This window comes from Gracilinanus agilis, chromosome X (assembly GCF_016433145.1).
Source record: "Gracilinanus agilis isolate LMUSP501 chromosome X, AgileGrace, whole genome shotgun sequence".
In the NCBI taxonomy this organism is placed as follows: Eukaryota; Metazoa; Chordata; class Mammalia; order Didelphimorphia; family Didelphidae; genus Gracilinanus; species Gracilinanus agilis.
Window position 1 is genome coordinate 42,144,915 of NC_058136.1, and position 18,118 is coordinate 42,163,032.

General features: G+C 39.0%; 1 protein-coding gene across 1 annotated transcript in view; it reads left to right on the plus strand.

The window, feature by feature from the left end:
• The window catches only part of DACH2 (dachshund family transcription factor 2), a 409,931-nt gene that overhangs the window by 169,441 nt on the left and 222,372 nt on the right, over positions 1–18,118 (plus strand). The window contains 1 exon segment of the mRNA XM_044682815.1: positions 7,925–7,934. Coding sequence (XP_044538750.1) covers positions 7,925–7,934 — 10 coding nt within the window.

Below are 18,118 nucleotides of genomic sequence, written 5' to 3' on the forward strand. Positions count from 1 at the left end.
ACAAAATACATTGATTCTCTTTGAGGGTTTCATCCCCAGAGCCTCCATTTTGCTTTTCCTTTTTATTTAAGTTCCACTTACATCTTTATCCTCTGATTTCCTTTTTCATTCCTTCAGGATGCCTCTTTGTTCTTTTTTACCCCAAAGGTCATCTCTTCTCTCTTTCTTTTTTAAAATCACCTCCAAGCATGTGGTAATTGATTTCATGCTTTATTCTTTCCTTGATTGTTGTACTTAAATTACCTTTCTTGTGTTTCTGTTGTTTAGGGTGTTTGCAAGTCAGATTCTGCTTTTGTCTTTTTTTTTCAAGAATGCCTCAAATACCTCTCATTGAATTTCTATATTTTTCATTGGCAATTAGGCTTAAGTGTTCCAGGGTATGTCATTTTGGGTTGCATCTTAAGCTCCTTTGCTTTCCATATCATGCTGTGATCTCTCATGGCTGTAGAATAATTATGTGCTATTTGATTTTCTTTTCCTTCATACTTGAAGGTCTTTCTCCTGGCCACTTGGGGACTTTGTCTTTGAAATGGTCAAATTTAACCACTTTGGATTAACCACTTGAAATTTGAAGCATAGATTTCCCCCCACCCCACACCAGGCCATTTGTGGATTCTCTTGATTGATGTTTGTCCTCTGTATTTGGAAGTTCTGGCTTCTCTGTATTGTTTCTTGCATTATGGTTTTCAGGGTTCTTTTTCGAGGGGGAGGAGGGCTGGGAGACCCCTTTGTACATAAATGTCTTCCATGTCAATTTCTTTGGCATGTAAAAAATTCATGTTCTTTTAACATTACTGTTTTTTCGCTTCTCTTTTGCCAAGTTTTCCACTACTTTAGTTTGTTTTTTTTTTTGAGTTAAAATTTGCTGACATCTCTTTAAATTCTTTAGAGATCTTCTCCATTGTGGATGCAATTTGTTTTTTCTAATTTTCTAATTGAGGTTTTAAGTTCTATATCGAGAGCTCTAAATTCTGAGGATAGCCCTATTTATTCCTTTATAGTTTTCATTTCTCTTTTTGAACCAGTTTGGAATTTCTCATATTCCACGCTCTCTTGGGAGTCTTCACAATTCAGCATTTCATCAGGCGTTGTTACCCTTTCCTCTGTTATAATTGTTAAGAGTGCTTTGTATTGTCTCTGATGATTTACTCATCTTTTCCTTTCCTTTGGTTTTAGGATCCTTAATGTTGATATTTCCGCATGTGGTCTGGGCTTTCGTTGAGGCCTTTTCTCTTGAAGTTTGTTGTGTTTGTCTTCTTTTTGTATTTCTCTGTTACTCACTTTCTGACCACTCCATTTTTGCAGATGGTTACACCCTTGAGCCTGGGCTGCAAATCTCCTTTAGCCTCCTCACTTTGGGGAATCTCTGATTCCCTAGCATAGTTCCTATTAGATTCTAATAATTAGAAAGTACCCTCTAACTGGGAATCAGTATTTTTATTTTTAGACCTGCCATAGCCACCCACCTTGGTACTCAGACATAATTCCTTCTTTGGTTTTCTCCTTTTCATTCTTGGAGTTGGGCTGAATTATCATCTGCCACTTTTTGCAAAGAATGGGAAGGAGGAGGTGGTTTTAGCTACCATCCCAACAGCCTTGAGTGGAGGGGGGAATCCTTAATGTAGGAACAGGCCCCCCCACCAAAGACGGATTTTCAGATGATCTCCCCTCCCCTCTTGACTTTTCTTACTCGATTTTTGCTGTATGCGATTGGCCAGATGTCTCCTGATTTTAGTTGTACGTACTTAACGTAATGTTTTGGGGATGATCAGAGAGTTGAAGTAGATTCAGGATAAATGGTTAATCCACCATTTTGCTGGTCTCCTAAATTTCTTTTTGCTTTATGGGGAGTTTTATTTATATTCTATATGACATCACATTTCATATCCTTCTTCCAAAAAGTTTAATTTGATTTTTTTTAAATTAAAGGTTGGATAAACAGTATTTTCAAAGATGGCTGCTACCATTCTTCAATTGCCAGTAGGAATGCTGGGTCTTTACATCTGACTAGATTAGGGCTGTGTTGGGTAACACTCAATCTGAAAATAAAACTGTTCTCCAAGTGTTAAGAGATGATGGAATGTGATTAATGAAGGAGATAATGGACTGAAGAAATGTAGCAACAGAGGCTCCATGTCTTGTGTGAGGCCAGCTTTATGATAGGAACTGAGGAAGACAATTCTTCCCACCTTCCCAACCCAGCCTTGTCCATGGACCCTGCTTGTCATGTGACTTACTCAATTCTACTTGTGAAGATATGTATTTTGGTTTTGAATAGAGCTTCAGCTTATATTAGGTAGTTAGTAACTAGAAAGCAACTTCAGGTTTACACTGACACCAAACATATCTGAAGATCTAGGAAAATTCTAAGAAAAGGAAGGATGGGAAAGTTTAGTGATAAAGATAAGAGTAAGAATAGCAGCACCCTACCTCTACTTGGTTTTCTACATGAGAACTTGTACTATTCAAGTAGAAAAATACAACCAAAAAAAGGAGACTTTTTTCCTAGGAGACACCTTTATTTATAGACACTTCGCTACTTTGAGAGGTTAGTTACGTCTTGTCTTGTAGCCAGTGAACCATCTCTTCTCCCTATTAATGTGATCCCATTCCTTTTAGGTTTTCTCCTGTGTAATTCTTTTCGATGGCTTTCTCTAATTGATCCATTGAGGAGCTCCCTCCCCCGCCCTTACCTTCCTCCAACCCAGTGGTGGCCTTTCCCTTGTTCTTCTTCTCTTTGGGGGGATACCATTGTAAAACTGAGATATCTGGTACCTCCCACTCTTGCCATGTAAACAGCATCATTCTCACCTCCACAACATTTGTCACATCAATTCCCTTCTCCACTCCTTCTGCTTCTACCCTAGTTCAGGACCTCCGTGCTTTTTACCTGGACTATTGCAATAGCATTGTAATTGGCCTCTTTGCCTTAAGTCTCTCCTCACTCTAATCCATACTCTCCATAGCCTTCAAAATAGTTTTCCTTAAGCATAGACCTGAGCAAGTCCGTTATGCTTAGGATAAGATACAAGCTCCTTTAGTTGGCATTTCAAACTGGCTTTAACCTGCCCTTCCAGCCTTATCATACATAACCCACGTTCATTCACACAATAGTATAGTGACTTTCATTGTGTTCGTTATCCATGACACTCCGTTTCTCATCTCTGGTTTTTTCACTGTTCTGTCCCTCATGCTTGTAATGCACTTCTTTCTTATCTCCACTTCTCCTAGTTTTCTTCCTTTAGGTCCCGGGACACATTACACATCAAGAATTTCCAGAGCCACTGCTTTTCCCTTGTAATATTGTTGTTATTGTTCAGTGGATTCAATTGTATCCAATTCTTTGTGATCCCATCGGAGTTTTCTTGGTAAAGATACTGGAGTGGTTTGCCTTTTTTTCTCCAGCTCATTTTAGAGCTGAGGAAACTGAGACCAAGAGGGTAAAGTGACTTTGCCCAGGGTCACACAGCTAGGACGTATCTGAGGCCAGATTTGAACTCAGGAAGTTGAGTCTTCCTGACTCCAGGCCCTAACTCTCCATCTACTGGGTCACCTAGCTGCCTTGAATATATTTTGTATGTACGTGCCATCTTCTCTAATAGAATGTAATCCGCTGAAGGTCAGGAACAGCTTCATTTTTTTTTATCCCTGGGATCTACCACAGTCTCCGGCATATAGTAAATAAACTCTTAATGCTTGTGGACGGATTATTTTATTGGTGTTGGTAGTCCCTCCAGTGATACAGAAAGATTACAATACAGCCTCTGCCAGTGAATTTTGTCCTTGTCCTCTACTGTGTTTGCTATTTAGAGGGAGGGATGATGCCTGATGTGCTGGGGGCTGTCCTCTGTTTCTGTGGCTCTTTCATGAATACCAACAGGTCACATGTGCTGGCCATCTGCTACTCATCACTCTTACTTCTAGGCTACTACGTGATCATCTCTTTTGGTCACAGATTTCTTTGATGACATTTCTCATATGGCATCTCATGCAGAATTCCTTTTTGCACATTCTTGCAATCTCCTTAGACCTCCTTGGTTGATCCTCAACTTATATTCTTCAGAATCTGAGGCTATAATATTGCTGGTCAGTTTATTATTATTATTATTCTTCACTTCCCTCCTTTTAACACTAGAATTGCCTGTTTATTCATTTAGTAAGTATTTCTCAGGTGTGAACCCTATACAGGGCACTGGGCTGGGGCTTTTAGGTTTTTGGAGGAGGGTGCATCTGAATCTGCAATTTCATAAGTATCGAGAGTTACTGGTGATTCTGCTCTATCTCTCTATGCATATATCTTACTTATCTGTAACCTCTAGTCTTAAAAAGTTAATTGTGGCACTGAAAGTTCATGACTTGTTTAGGGTCACAGGGAATTTTCTACGAGCATCAACTCTTGAGTTTAGCTCTTCTCGTTTATCAAGGGTGGCCCTCTATCTCCTGTGCCATGTTGCATTTTTCCACTCCAAGCTTAGTTTTTGGCACATGAGGTTTAGTATTTTCAGTTCACGTGCCAAAATCCATTTAGATTCCCTGTTTCTCAGTATCCCAGGATTCCCATTTCAATGGTCTGAAAGGTCCTGGATATTTCTCCAGCCATGATAGGGAAGAAACATTGTCAGCAAGTAGGATATTAACAAAGTGATCTCATGTAACACTGTCACAGTATATGCAGGAGGTGTACAAAATGAACTGCTGAAAAAGGTGCTGGTCATAATAAACGTCGGGGCCCTGAACTTAGAGAGAAAAGACTGATACCACTCTCCCCACTTGAGGGATCCAGGTTATTAAAAAATAAACAGAAGCTAAAATCTCTGGATTCTCTTAAGCACTTGCCTTGAGCACATCTGTTGATACTCTTTCACTGCAAAGAAGGTGAGCTATTCTCCAGCTTCAAAATACATTATTTATATGTAGAACTTAAAGAAATCAGGCACTTGGAAGAATTTTTGGTGGTCTCACGTTGTAGCTAACGGAGTTAGTGCAAAGACGTTGGGAATGAATTTTCGTATAGCCATTTCAGAAGTCTTCTCTGTGCCAATGCCTCAGTTGTATAGACATGATAATATGCATCGGCTGTCTCACCATCTTAGTATTGACCATTTTCATAAACAAGGAATCAGCCATTCGAAAGAAGTACTTGTCAGTGTAAATGGATTAAGGAATCATAATTATTTGGTTCCTTAAGCAATTATTGTTCAGTGAATAAATCCTGAATACTGTTTACTGATGTATAGTGTTTATGAAAACAAGATCAATGGAGAACCATTGAACCCAAGGACTAGTGGCTCATGGGAATGGGGATGGAGGGGTAAGAGAAGGAGGGAATCTGGCCTAGGATATTTGGTGGGAGAATCATGGGATGCAAATCAGGGGATGTGGGGGCAATAGGAGTTTTTGAGGTCTTTTTTTTTTTTGCTAGAAAAGCTCAATAATATTATAGAAATGATATTACTCTACAGAAAGAAAGGGGTAATGCATCTTTAAAAGCTAAACTACATCTTCTTTACTTTTATCAAATTCTCTATAAATCTTTCATGACAGTTTATTTAACAAAGTGTCATTGAAACTGTACAGATGATTGATGTGACCCATACAAGATCAACATGAAATGTTTGTAAATGTCAGCAATATGTGACCATAGAAAAGTACGTAAGGATGGAGTTGCTGTGAGAGTGAAAAACCAACAGAAAAATGTTCATCTTGTTCTTTGCATTCTGTGCCACAATTACACATTCATCAAAGTAGCATTTTATGATTTTCCTTGGACTTCAGGCGATCTCAGAAGTTGAATTTGGCCTTAACAGTCGACAGTTTCGTAGTGTTGTCCCCTTTTACTTGGAATAAATTTATCCTCTTTTCTATGTAAGAAGAAGAATGAAGGTTTACAATTTTCCTTCTTGGAATACGAGTATAAGTTTGGGTAAGTAATAACATGCCCCTTTTCCAGAACTGTATAAATGAGGAAAGTGAACTCATTGATAAAGCCATTTCAGCCAAAAGAATTCCCAGCCACACTAATGGATGGAATCTGATTGTTTTTTATGTGTCAAAAATATTAATATGATAATGAGTAAACCACACAAATTTCCTTGGATAGGTGCAATATCATGAGAATAAGAGCATAGTCGAATTAGAATGATAACCTCAACATACTTTTCTAATGATATTGCCCATTATTTCCCCTCGTGGACACTCTGCTTTATCTAGTTTGTACGACTTCCCTTTCCCTCTATTCTTCATGATCTATTTCGATGAAGAACCATAATTGCAAACTTACAATGTGTAGAGAGCACTATAGTAACCATCAGGGGATATGCAAAGTTTCCACGAACCCTTGCTTACATAGAATGTACAGTCTAGAGGGATGTCTTAACTGTATTCAACAATCAGTGATTGTTCTTGCTATGCATCAGGCATTGTGGTAGGTGCTGAGAAGGGGTGCAGGAAGATAGAACCATAAAAATGAATCTCTGTCCTCTAGGAGTTTTGAGTCTCCTTTTGAGAAGCAAAATGTCTTCAGAAAATTAAACATGCTATATGAAATATTCAAAGCAACTTCAAGGGAGGGAGTTCTAATGATGGAGGTGGAGTGAGTAGGGAATGGAAGTAATTAGGGAGATGGCACTAGATTATCTTGGGGGAGTTGAGTAGTCTGAGAATTGGAGATGAGGAAGGAGAGACTATTGTGTGTGGCCAGATTGTGCCAAGCCACCAAAGGTGGAGTGTCATATACAGGAAGTGGCAAATAGGCCAATTTGGACAGAAGGCAGAGGGTACGAAGAAAAGGAGTTCGATCTGAGATAGGTTGGAGTTCCAACTTTGGTGTTTCCATAGGCCTGAAAACTTGAAGAGCAGTAGTAGTGTCATTGGGCCTTCCCTCCTTCTCTGAGGGAAATATATACATTTTTCAAAGCCCTCAACTTCACAGTTCAAAAAATAGTACCGTAATGGTCAGCCAATAGCTTGGTGTAACTGAAAGAACTGTTTACCTGTGGATGAAGCCCTTCTCCTCCTTGAGTCTATTTCCACATCTGTCAAATGGTAATAATAATTCTTGGACTAACTACATCACAGGGCTATCGGGAGCCAGAGCACTTTGTAAATGGCAAAATACTCGAGAAACGTCAGCTATTATTAGGTACCATGTGCCTGATGAAGTAAAAACATAAGACTGCTTCGGGCCACTCTTAATTCAAGGCTAATAAATGTCTCCAGTTTCCTATGCCTCATCCATTTCACCCCATGATGCCCTGTTTCTCCTGGAGGGCTTTCTCTTCCAATGGTGTGGTGTCAAGTCAATGAGGTGCTGACAGCAGTCAACCCTGGCCTTATCTTGTTATAGAGAATGTGCAGCCTTCCAAATTTCATTCACTTACTACAATAAGCTCCAAATAGATACATGACCTAAGTATAAAAGGTCTTATCATTTTAAAAAATGGAGAATGAGATACTTTGAACAGCTTTGGCTCAGAGAAGGATTCATAACAAAAGATAGAGGTGATCACAGACACCAGAAGGAACAATTTCAATTACATTTAATTGAAAATTGTACAAATAAAAAGAGTCATTGAGGTTAGAATGAGAAAACAAAATCGAATTGGGGGAAAAAGATCTGATGTCCAAAGTATATTGGGAATTGATAAAAATATATATAAAGAAGAGTAATTCCTCAATCAATGAAAAGTCAAAAAAACATGAACAGGTAGTTTTCAAAAGAAGACAAGCAGTCTCTCAACAAGCATATGAAAAAAAATGCTCAACAGCCATGTGATAAAATGCTCCAAGTCACTAATAATAGAAATGCAAATTAAAACAACTCTGAGATTCCATTTCACACCACACTGATCAGCAAACATGACAAAAGGTGAAAATGGCAAGTGTTGGAGATGTGGGAAGACCGAGTAATGTGTTCTTAGTGGAGCTGTGAATTCGTTTGACCGTTTTGGAAAGCAATTTAGAATTGTATCCAAAAAGACATTAAACTATGCATATACTCTGACCCATTGATATCGTTACTAGGCATTTACATCAAATGAGTCAAAGAGAGGGGGAAAGGACCCATATCTTCAAGAATATTTATAGCAGCACTTTTTGTGACAGCAAACACTTGGAAACAAAGTAGGTACCCATTAATTGGGGCATGGTTGACCTAACTATAGTATATGAATGTAATTAAATATTATTGGGTAGCAAGAAATGATGAATAATTTGAACTCAGAGAAACTAGAGAAGACTTATATGAACTGATTCAGGGTGAAATGAGCTGATCTAGGGTTACAGTTTACTTGATGACTACAGTTGATGTAAAGGAGAAGAAATTGGAAAGTTTATAGCATTGTAATCAGTGCACTGAATAATCATGACTTTCGAAAACTAATGATGAAGGATACTATCCACTAACCTGGATAAAGAAAGGAGCATGTCAGAAATGAATTAAATCATCATTAAAAATCTATCAATGATAGAAGGAAAACAGGTGCCCTTTCAGTTCCTCTTAACCTTGTAATCATATAGAGGAAGGGACATATTTTAAAAAGTTATAGAGTATTTGTGATCTGGATGAGTAGAGGAAGAGCCTTCACTGATAAAGTCACAGATCACTGGAGTAATATTAACAGCTCGCATGTATATAGCACCCTCAGTGTAGAAAAGGGGGAGAACCTCCAAATAACAAAATCTCTCAACATTGCCTCTGTTACTTTGCTGTGGAAGAACTTGTAATGATGACTTAATCTGGATTGTGATCAATTAATGTCAAAACACAAAATGTATTACACAGAGATCATATAACCATGAGCAAATAATTAAAGTTAAAATTTCCATATGTAGAAAATGGGACTTGAACCTTAGGTTGAATCCTTGGTAATACTAAGTCTAAATTTGGAATTGGTGGGAAATTGTCCCTTCTGCCACTTAAGGTACCTTGCTTCTTTAGCCTAAAAGTAGGGATAGGATTTGGCAAGTACATTCACATTCAAGAAAAGATTGGCCTCTATTTTTATTCCTGAAACCTTTATGACTAATGTGATAAACTGGAGGAGAAAGCCGTGAATGGAGGGGCTTGGCATTGAACATGTGGATTCCTCAAAGGGGTTCTATGGGGCAGCCATTACACCCAGAAATTGAGGTTCAACTCACTAGTTAGGTTACTTTTAGTCTCAGACATTTCCTCCTTGACTTCTTATGCCCATTTCATTCATTTTATTTTCCCTTTTAGTTGCTTGTGAAACCATTTCCCACTCTTTCATTCTGAATTATATTGTATTTGTAAGATCACTCAGTTCTCATTCTCCCTGTAAGTAGACTTTCCAGTTTATTGAGGACATATTTAGTTTCACTCATGAGGCAGTTGTTTCGAGAGCTAAAATAAACTCAGAACCAGTGGAGACCCATACGAGGTCCCCTTTGATATACCAATGCCAAATGTGCCCCCTCTGCCAATTAGTGTGCCAGTCCCACCGGATCATGAAATAAACTAGCCTTCCCAAGTTTGTGGAGTACCCATCTCATCAGAATCTAAGGGATGGGTCATTTAACTTTGTAAAATATATCAGATGGCTCGATCTTGCTTCTTCAAAGAGCCTAATTTTAATGATTCATAAGGATAAATACTTTTCACCATTATTTTCAATTGGCTGTACAATGACCTAGTATTACTTGTGAGAGGAAAGAATGTTTGTGGCCAGTGGTAAAAGTAGCTATTCCTTCCCTTCTGCCCTCTTTCCTTCTCCATTCCCCAAACTTCCACTCATATTTAGCAGCAGAAGTGTAGGAGAACGTGCCAGTCGATTTATATGCAAACATATACATTTTGGAAGTGTGGTAATGAGAAATGGGTTTTCATTGGCATGGATGGTACATGTGTACATGAAGTTTACATTATAAACTTCCAAAGCCCATTGCATTTCTATACGAAATATGACTAGATAAACTAAATGCTGTAGGAAGATCTTGGTAGCCTCAGCCACCAACTCATAATGCAGGAATGTTCACAGCCTTTATGTTCCCATCAAAACAGTAACAAAAAGTCAATATTTTTTTTTTGACTTGACACAGAAGGAAAGTGAGAGATGTTATTGGTGTGTTGTTACATCATTGTTAATCTCGTCTGTGGAAACAGCGATTGGCTTGACAAAAATGTAGCTTCTTTATATTTTTACCAAAAAATGTCCAAAGGATTTTGTATCAGGTGCACACATGATACAACCCTTGCTGTCCTCTTGAATGTTCTAAGTCAGTCTTCTGTGTAGTATTTCATTGAACATGTTATGCCTCATAGGCATATTCATTTCAAAACGTCTAATGCCCAGATTTTGATGGACAGACTTCTTGTCATTTTGGTAGTCCTGTCAACTAAATATCTTAAAATCGAACGTTGTGTCGAAGATAAATGTCTCGTGGCAAAATTATTGCCTAAGTTGGGTGAAGATAAGCTCTGTTTCTTTTCTTTTCTTTTTTTTAAACCATTAACTTCTGGGTATTGACTCCTGGGTGGAAGAATGGTAAGGGTGGGCAATGGGGCTCGAGTGACTTACCCAGGGTCACACAGCCTGGAAGTGTCTGAGGCCGGATTTGAACCTAGGACCTCCCATCTCTAGACCTGAATCTCAATCCACTGAGCTACCCAGCTGCCCCAGCTCTGTTTATTTTCATTTCAAACTGATCCCATATGGATATTAGTCCTAAAGTGACATGTATAAAATATCCAGAAGCAAAGTAAAAATGTTTGACATAGTATTCTAATATAGTCAATAATTATGGACCCTAAAATGCTCTAAAAGGGGTATGTGGCCTAAACCAAGTTGTTAACCTCAAAACAAGTAAATCATCCAGCTGTGGGTGCATCAACACATCATCGATGCTGTTTGAAACCCATCAGGACCTTCTCATGTAGCCCGTACGTAGCCTTTCATAAATCCACTGCACGGGGCCCACCTAACATGCCGAGGGCCTTTCCCAAGTTCTCTTGCCATTATGTGGTGATAAGTGGAGTACACGAACTCTCCAAACCACACTGTCCTTGTCATTTTACATTTACCAGAAAATAAAGCAAAGCTTTGTGTTTTCCTTAGATATAGTAAATGAAATACTTAGAGCAAGAAGCAACACTATCATTTTCTAAAATTGTGCACTTGGAGCAAAATCAACATGGAGGTATTTACAGACCAAACTTGGACCGAACCGATTATTTCATTTGCTTTGACTCCCTGGTTTTCAATATTTTGCATTATCTTTGAACATACTTTTAGTATTGCCAGTTGAAGACAAGTCTTACTCCTGGCCGATGTTCCCTTGTCCATTATTTAGAAAATTTGTCCTGCTCATATATAGATGGCATAAGAAATAACTGAATTTTGTAGCAAGTTTCCTTAGTAAAGGTTAAGCTTCTTTAATACCATAATATCTTCAATGGGGACTCAGCTTTTCTCTAAAACAGATAATCTTGGAGACATGCCGTGACCAAAACGATTATCGTCTTCTAGCCCACCTGTCTCCCAACTTGCTAGTGTCAGGCCTTGATGAAGAAGCTTGTGGTCTGTCCACTGGAGCCATATTCCAACCTTTGCCAGTGTGGTCAGAACTGTACTGTGGTCTGCTAGCAGAGTCTTCAGGGAACCCAGAGTTACTCCTGTGCCTTGATGAGGCTTTGGTGGGGAGACATAATTAGGAATTTCAATAGTTAATATACTGAAAGGATGAATAATTGAAATCAACGAATTTGGGATACAGAAGACACAAATGATCATTTTTGGTCCGTTACTGCTAACATGCTGGTGTGTATTTTTCCTTCTTATCTACAGGTCTTTACATGCATACTGGTATTTACAACTGGAGGTTAATTACATTGTTTCTTCTTTAATGATGATCAATGCATCATGCCTGCCAACTGTCCCCCTTTAGAGAGGACGCATCTTCCCGCTGCCCCATGCCTTTCCAGGGAAATGTTAACCATTTATTCCCCCTTTTGCTTCAGAAATCCACCTAAGCTATTATGCTTTCTACCTATTCATTTTCCAGAGACACTAACACTAATTTATTAGTACAAGGATAATGATCATCGGTGGGAGAAGCCCACTAGCAAATCAAAGTCTTGTCGAATTAATAGAAAGCTTAATTCTGACCTTTTTGTGCTTATTGTGCCAAATTCCATTGATATATAAAAAATTATTGGGTGAAAAACCCATTAAAATTTTTCCCTGCGAATTGCTACTATCTTAGGAATCCAGGCTCTCTGGGTATTGACAAAGAAGATGTCCAGATATCTGATTTATCTGGTAAAAGGAATTTTCCATTTTATGGGTAAAGATAAGATAAAGGCCATGCATGTTACAAAAGGGTCACTATCTTAAACTTGAATTGAAAATAACTAATAAGATGTTTATTGGAGTGGAGAGATCTGGGATGCTAGGTGGGAGATGTGTAGAAGCAATTGAATGTCTTTAAAGGGAGGGGTGATGATGGTGTTGAAAACAGGAGAAAAAGATGCTGAGAAGGGAGGTGGGGGGGGGAAGCAAATGCCAAATTTGACATGCTTCACGATTTTCCTGAAAGCCATCTATCCCTATTCTTAACGAGGAATCAGCCCTCTAAAGGAAGTGACGAACTCAATCTTTCACAAGAAAGGAAAGGAAAGGAAATGATGAGAAAGAAAGAGAGAGAGAGAGAGAGAGAGAGAGAGAGAGAGAGAGAGAGAGAGACAGACAGAGAGAGAGACAGACAGAGAGACAGACAGAGAGAGAGAGAGAGAGAGAGAGAGAGAGAGAGAGAGAGTGTGTGTGTTAGTGGAAATCTAGGTTATTGAAGTGGTGGTTATAGGCACACTGATGAAAATACAGATAATACAGATACCTGAGGCCAGGAAATAATTATCTACCACATACAAATTATAGCTAGGAGGTACAGTGGACCTAGAGTCAAGAAGACCTGAATTCAAATCCAGTTTCAGATAGTTCCTCACTGGGTGATGTGGGCACCAATTTCATATGGATCTGAATCTACTTTTACAGTTTCAGAAAACGAGAGGGTTGCTTCCCTCTCTAAGTGTTTTATTACTATTTAAGAAAAAAACAAAACCTTGCTATCTCTCGCGAGCCATTGAAAAAAATAAACCAACAGTCTCATTTTTTCTTATTTCTAAAATGCGAAAGATGACAGGAACCTCCCTTCCAGGGGTGTGGAGATCAAGCACTTTGCAAACCTCCAAGTTGTGGAGACGTGCCAGCTCTCACTAAGTCCTTGCTATCAGCTGACAGGCAGCACAGGCCAAGCTCAGCGATGCTGTGGCATGCTCGCTGTCACTTGAGAACCTGGGCCTAGGAGAGAGGCTGTGGAATGAATATTTTCCGCCTGCTCAGCAGTACCCTCTCCAGTCATTTGCCCCAAGATGAAGTGAAATGTTCATTTCTGTGAGACAGATTTAGCTGAATAGAACCCATCCGTGTTCAGTCAGAGTTTCTGTGTGCGTGTGCGTGCTTGGGGCTCTGTGGCGCCACTATGGACGGGCCATATGGAAGTGGCTTTCTCCAAGGTACCACTGTGTATGGTCTGTGTGTTGCAGTGTGCCTGTTGGCACTGTTGGCAGCTTGGCTCCCTGGGAAAGGCATTGCTTTCAAACATGAGTAATTGATGAATTGTATGTAGTATGCAAATGTGAATGCATAAATCTCCTGAATGACAGCTTAATTTATGTGAGCCTTTAAGAATGTGGGATTAGATTTTAATTAAATATCTTCAAAGGCACCCTGACTTATTCAGTTTTTTTGGCTGCTGTCTTTAGAAAGAAGGGGGGTTAAATCATAATTTTACACACATTATTCACAATTTTTATGCTAAATGGTCATTGTTTCGTAGAAATAGCAAGGTATTAAAAAAAGAAAGGCATTTGTCTCTAATTATAAAAACACTTCCATCGTGTAAAAGGGGCTGCAGTGTGTCATGTGTGATCGATAGATACAGGAAAATGCGTGTGGTTTGAAAAGTAATGTGTGAAATTTAAAAGGGAACTCTGAAACATATTTCATATCCTACTCCAGAGCTCAGTTGTTGGCTTATCTTAGTACTATGCCTGTCTTGCCATGTTTCCTTTTAAATGGCCAACAGTGGGGGACTTGAAACCATTTTTGCTCCTTCTGTAGACACCCATTGTAAATGTTAAAGCATCCTCGAGTGTCAGTCCTCACCACCAGGTTCCCAAAAGATGGTATGATCAAATCCTAGAAATTCACAAGAAGTACTTTTTCTCTTAGCCCTTCTCTGTGGACTGAGAATGAATTAAATAAAAGGAGTTTGCTAGAGCTACTGAAATGGGATCCAGAATAAGCACCATTAATTCCCTTGAAATATCTTTTAATCTTTTTAAAAAGAGTTTCAAGCAAACCATCTTGACTCTGAGTGATAAGTAAAGGACCGCTCTTGAAAATCAGGGGAAGATTAATGAATATTGGTAACCCATCATTTCAGGCCATGCGTAGCTTTAAGTTCATTTTAGTCTTATTGATAAACCCCCCGCGGTTTTATGAACCTTCTTTTGGGGAGTAAGTCATGGATACTGGTTTTTTTGGTATAATCATTTGCTCTTAGGGTATGAAACTGGATGCGATACTTTCTTCTACTTGACATTTCCAAAGAGACAAAATGATCACAAACGTGGTTGATTTTATAGTTTTTCTGGGGGAGGCAGGGTGGTATAGTAAATAAAATTGGCTTTGAAATCGGGCAGACCTGAGTTCAAGTTGTACCTTGTACATACTAGCTTTTCTGACCCTGAAGAAGACACTTAATCCTTAGTGCTCTATGGAAATCCTGTGTAAGACTTTGAAAGTTACATAAAAACTGAGCATCTTCTGCATGGCTAGAGGGAGCCTCCAAATGGATAAAAATCAGTTCTTGACTTCTTTCTCTATTAGTATTCCCCTTCTCCCAACCAAATTTTCATAAATGACTTAGGTTCAAAGTGTCTTGGCTTTTCCTTAGTTTTGCAATTTAATAGTTCAACATCTCTTTATAAAGCAAGTAGTTTTGGCTAATGAATGTTCCCCTTATTGGACCATTTGCTTCAGTATATAAATTCTGGCCTTTATTTTAGTAGACTAATTTGCAAAATATTTCTGGTTGATTTAAGCATTATAAAAGATCTTATAAGGGTAATGTATCATTTATTTGATTCATAATACCAACTCCCACGATAAGAAAGTATACCTTTATATAGGGCTTTACAGTTGTGCAGCACTTTATCTTCCTCTCACCCGAGCTCCATAAATATGTATCTAAGTATATTTTATGTCTGTAAATATATGCACATATATTATGGTGTCGATTTATAGATATGTACATAGCTGTACATATGTCTACACATATGTACATACATATATCTACACGCACATATGTCTATATACTTGTTATCTCTCACAAGGTCCCCACAAAACTTCTGTGAGGCTGGGAAGTTTTTACAACTGGAGAATCTGAAACTCGTGGGAGCTTAGTACCTCAGGACAAAACCTTGCATAGAGTCAATAGATACTAGAATGTCAAAATTGGACCTTAGAAGGGATTAACGTCCCTTCGGCACGATTCAGTTCAATCACTTTATTTTTCCCGTGAGAACCCTTTGACCCAGAGAGGAGCAGTAGACTCTGAGCTCCTTGAGGCCAGGGCCTATTTGATTTATGTCTCTCGATGCCCACTTGTCTAGCACAGTGCTGGACTACAACATGGAGGTTCTAATAAGTGCTTGTTAACTCACTGTGTATGGTCTTAATTGTCATTTCGCAATTGGATTGATGATTCAGGTTGCAAGTCTTCTCATACCACCCCTTCCGAGCACTTAATAGAATGTTCTTTAAAAAACTGTTCCAAGTAGCTGGTGGAGTGTAATGGAAGAGTGACCATTAGGCCCACGTATACTTATGGAACTACATAATTGGTTGCCAAATAGACCAATAGCAAGGAAACATTCCCTGGTAGTGAAAAATCAAAATTATGGGTCATTTCACCGAATTACTTGGCACAGAAAAATGCTTTTATGATCATCTTTTGCTCCCTTATTTTTTCAAATAGCTTACCTTCAAATAGAATCCTTTAAGCAAAATTCTCATTATCGTCGAAGATAAATTGGATGAAAATAGAGGAAATTGTCCTGCTAGTAAGAGAACAAAACATTTCTGCAATTGTACTTTAAAAGTGTACCAAAATCTATACTTGGAAATTTCCTAAAATGCCCCGTAAAATGACCTGCATGTAGCCCCAGTTCAAATCCACTAGAAAATAACCACTTTGCGTAGATAATATGGATATGGATAACAGGTATTCCTGTATGCAGCCATATCAGGCCAAAGTGGAAACCTAGCAGCTCCATAATATGTGAGTTATCCTTGGCTGAGCCACATGGCAAAGCCTTGGAGACACTCATCTAATAACCCACACACTGAGATGCGCCCTTGATTGCATGCAGCAAACATCCACTTGTGCTCCCCTAACTCTAGCTTTGTGGTCAAAAAGCAGCATTTTTCCATGAGAAGAACTGTGGGCTACGAGTCAGTTGTTTGGTGGGAGCTTGATCAGGTCCTGGCTTGCTTGGTTTCTATTTCTCAACACCCAATTTCACTATATAATTCTTTCTAGTGAGGGGCTACATCCAAAGAGGCCAGTATACTGCTACATGCTGTATGTCTGAAAAGATCCACTTCTAGCCAGTTTTGCAGAGGGAGGGAGGGAGGGAGGGAGGGAGAGGGAGAGAGAGAGAGAGAGCCAGACAGACAGACAGACAGACACACACACACACACACACACACACACTCTAGTTGGTTGCTGGAATTACTGAGTAGACATCTGTCATTCACCCTCTGATTCTAGAAGTTCTTTTTAGTCACGGTTATGAGTCTCTTCATGGGCATCATTCTCACTTCTGTCTTGTGTGGGATTCTGAGAATCAGAATGGAGGCCCATCAGGTAACCTGTTCAATGATTAAGTGGTCTTGTAGGCAATATTAGGAAGTATTCATTATAGAAATTCTTGAAATCTGGTAATGAGCCATAATTAATTAAAGCTCCAAACATATCAACACACAGCCGAGCATAAGAATTACAGACTCTCCAAGTGGAAGCATAATGAGTTTTGTGGATGTAATACAGCCGTAGCCCTGAGTGGGAAGTAAGCCCTAGATGAATAATGTAGGCTGCAAAATGGCTGCCATACAATTCCAGAAATTCAGACACTTACTCAGATATTTGGTGCAAACAATGCCATATGATTTGCATGTACAATGAGATGTAGATACTGTAATTTTTGAGACCAACTGTTTGCATTATGGCTAGGTTTCCTCATATTTGTACTTTTTCAGAGTGGATCGATGGAGCCTTAGGGATACTTAAGTTTTCTAGCAGTGAACAACATGGCATTTGTTAATTTCACCAAGATTCGTTGAACAGGTATTACTTGGGTCACATGAAACAAGTCACGTTACCCCTCTAGAACTCAATTTCTTCTTCTGGAAAACAGGGTGCTTGGACTGGATGGCCTCTTAAGTCCGTTAATACTCAAATGCCTCATGACTTTGTGTTTTCACCGTGTGTCAATGTATAAGATACATATATATTTAAAGCAACCCTTGATGTTAATAAAAGTAGCCGTGATCGATTTAAAAAAAAAAATTTTAAACCCTCACCTTCCGTCTTGGAGTCGATACTGTGTATGGGCTCCAAGGCAGAAGAGTGGTAAGGGCTAGGCAATGGGGGTCAAGTGACTTGCCCAGGGTCACACAGCTGGGAAGTGTCTGAGGTCAGATTTGAACCCAGGACCTCCCGTCTCTAGGCCTGACTCTCAATCCACTGAGATACCCAGCTGCCCCCTCGATTTTAAATTTTAATTTAGAAAACTTTGAGAACCCTCCTATTCACCAATGCAAACCTCTTTTTCTCAAAAAAAATTACTTTGTGTTTGGCAGCAAATATTTCCCCAAATAAGCAAATGTTTTAGTTCCTGTGTCCAAAACAAATGTTTTCTTTTGGGCTGTTGAGTCAAGCCAAATGTTTTCAGAACATTTTCATGTTCTTTCCCTTTATTTTAAAACAGGAAGAGCGCTCTCTCTCTCTCTCTCTCTCTCTCTCTCTCTCTCTC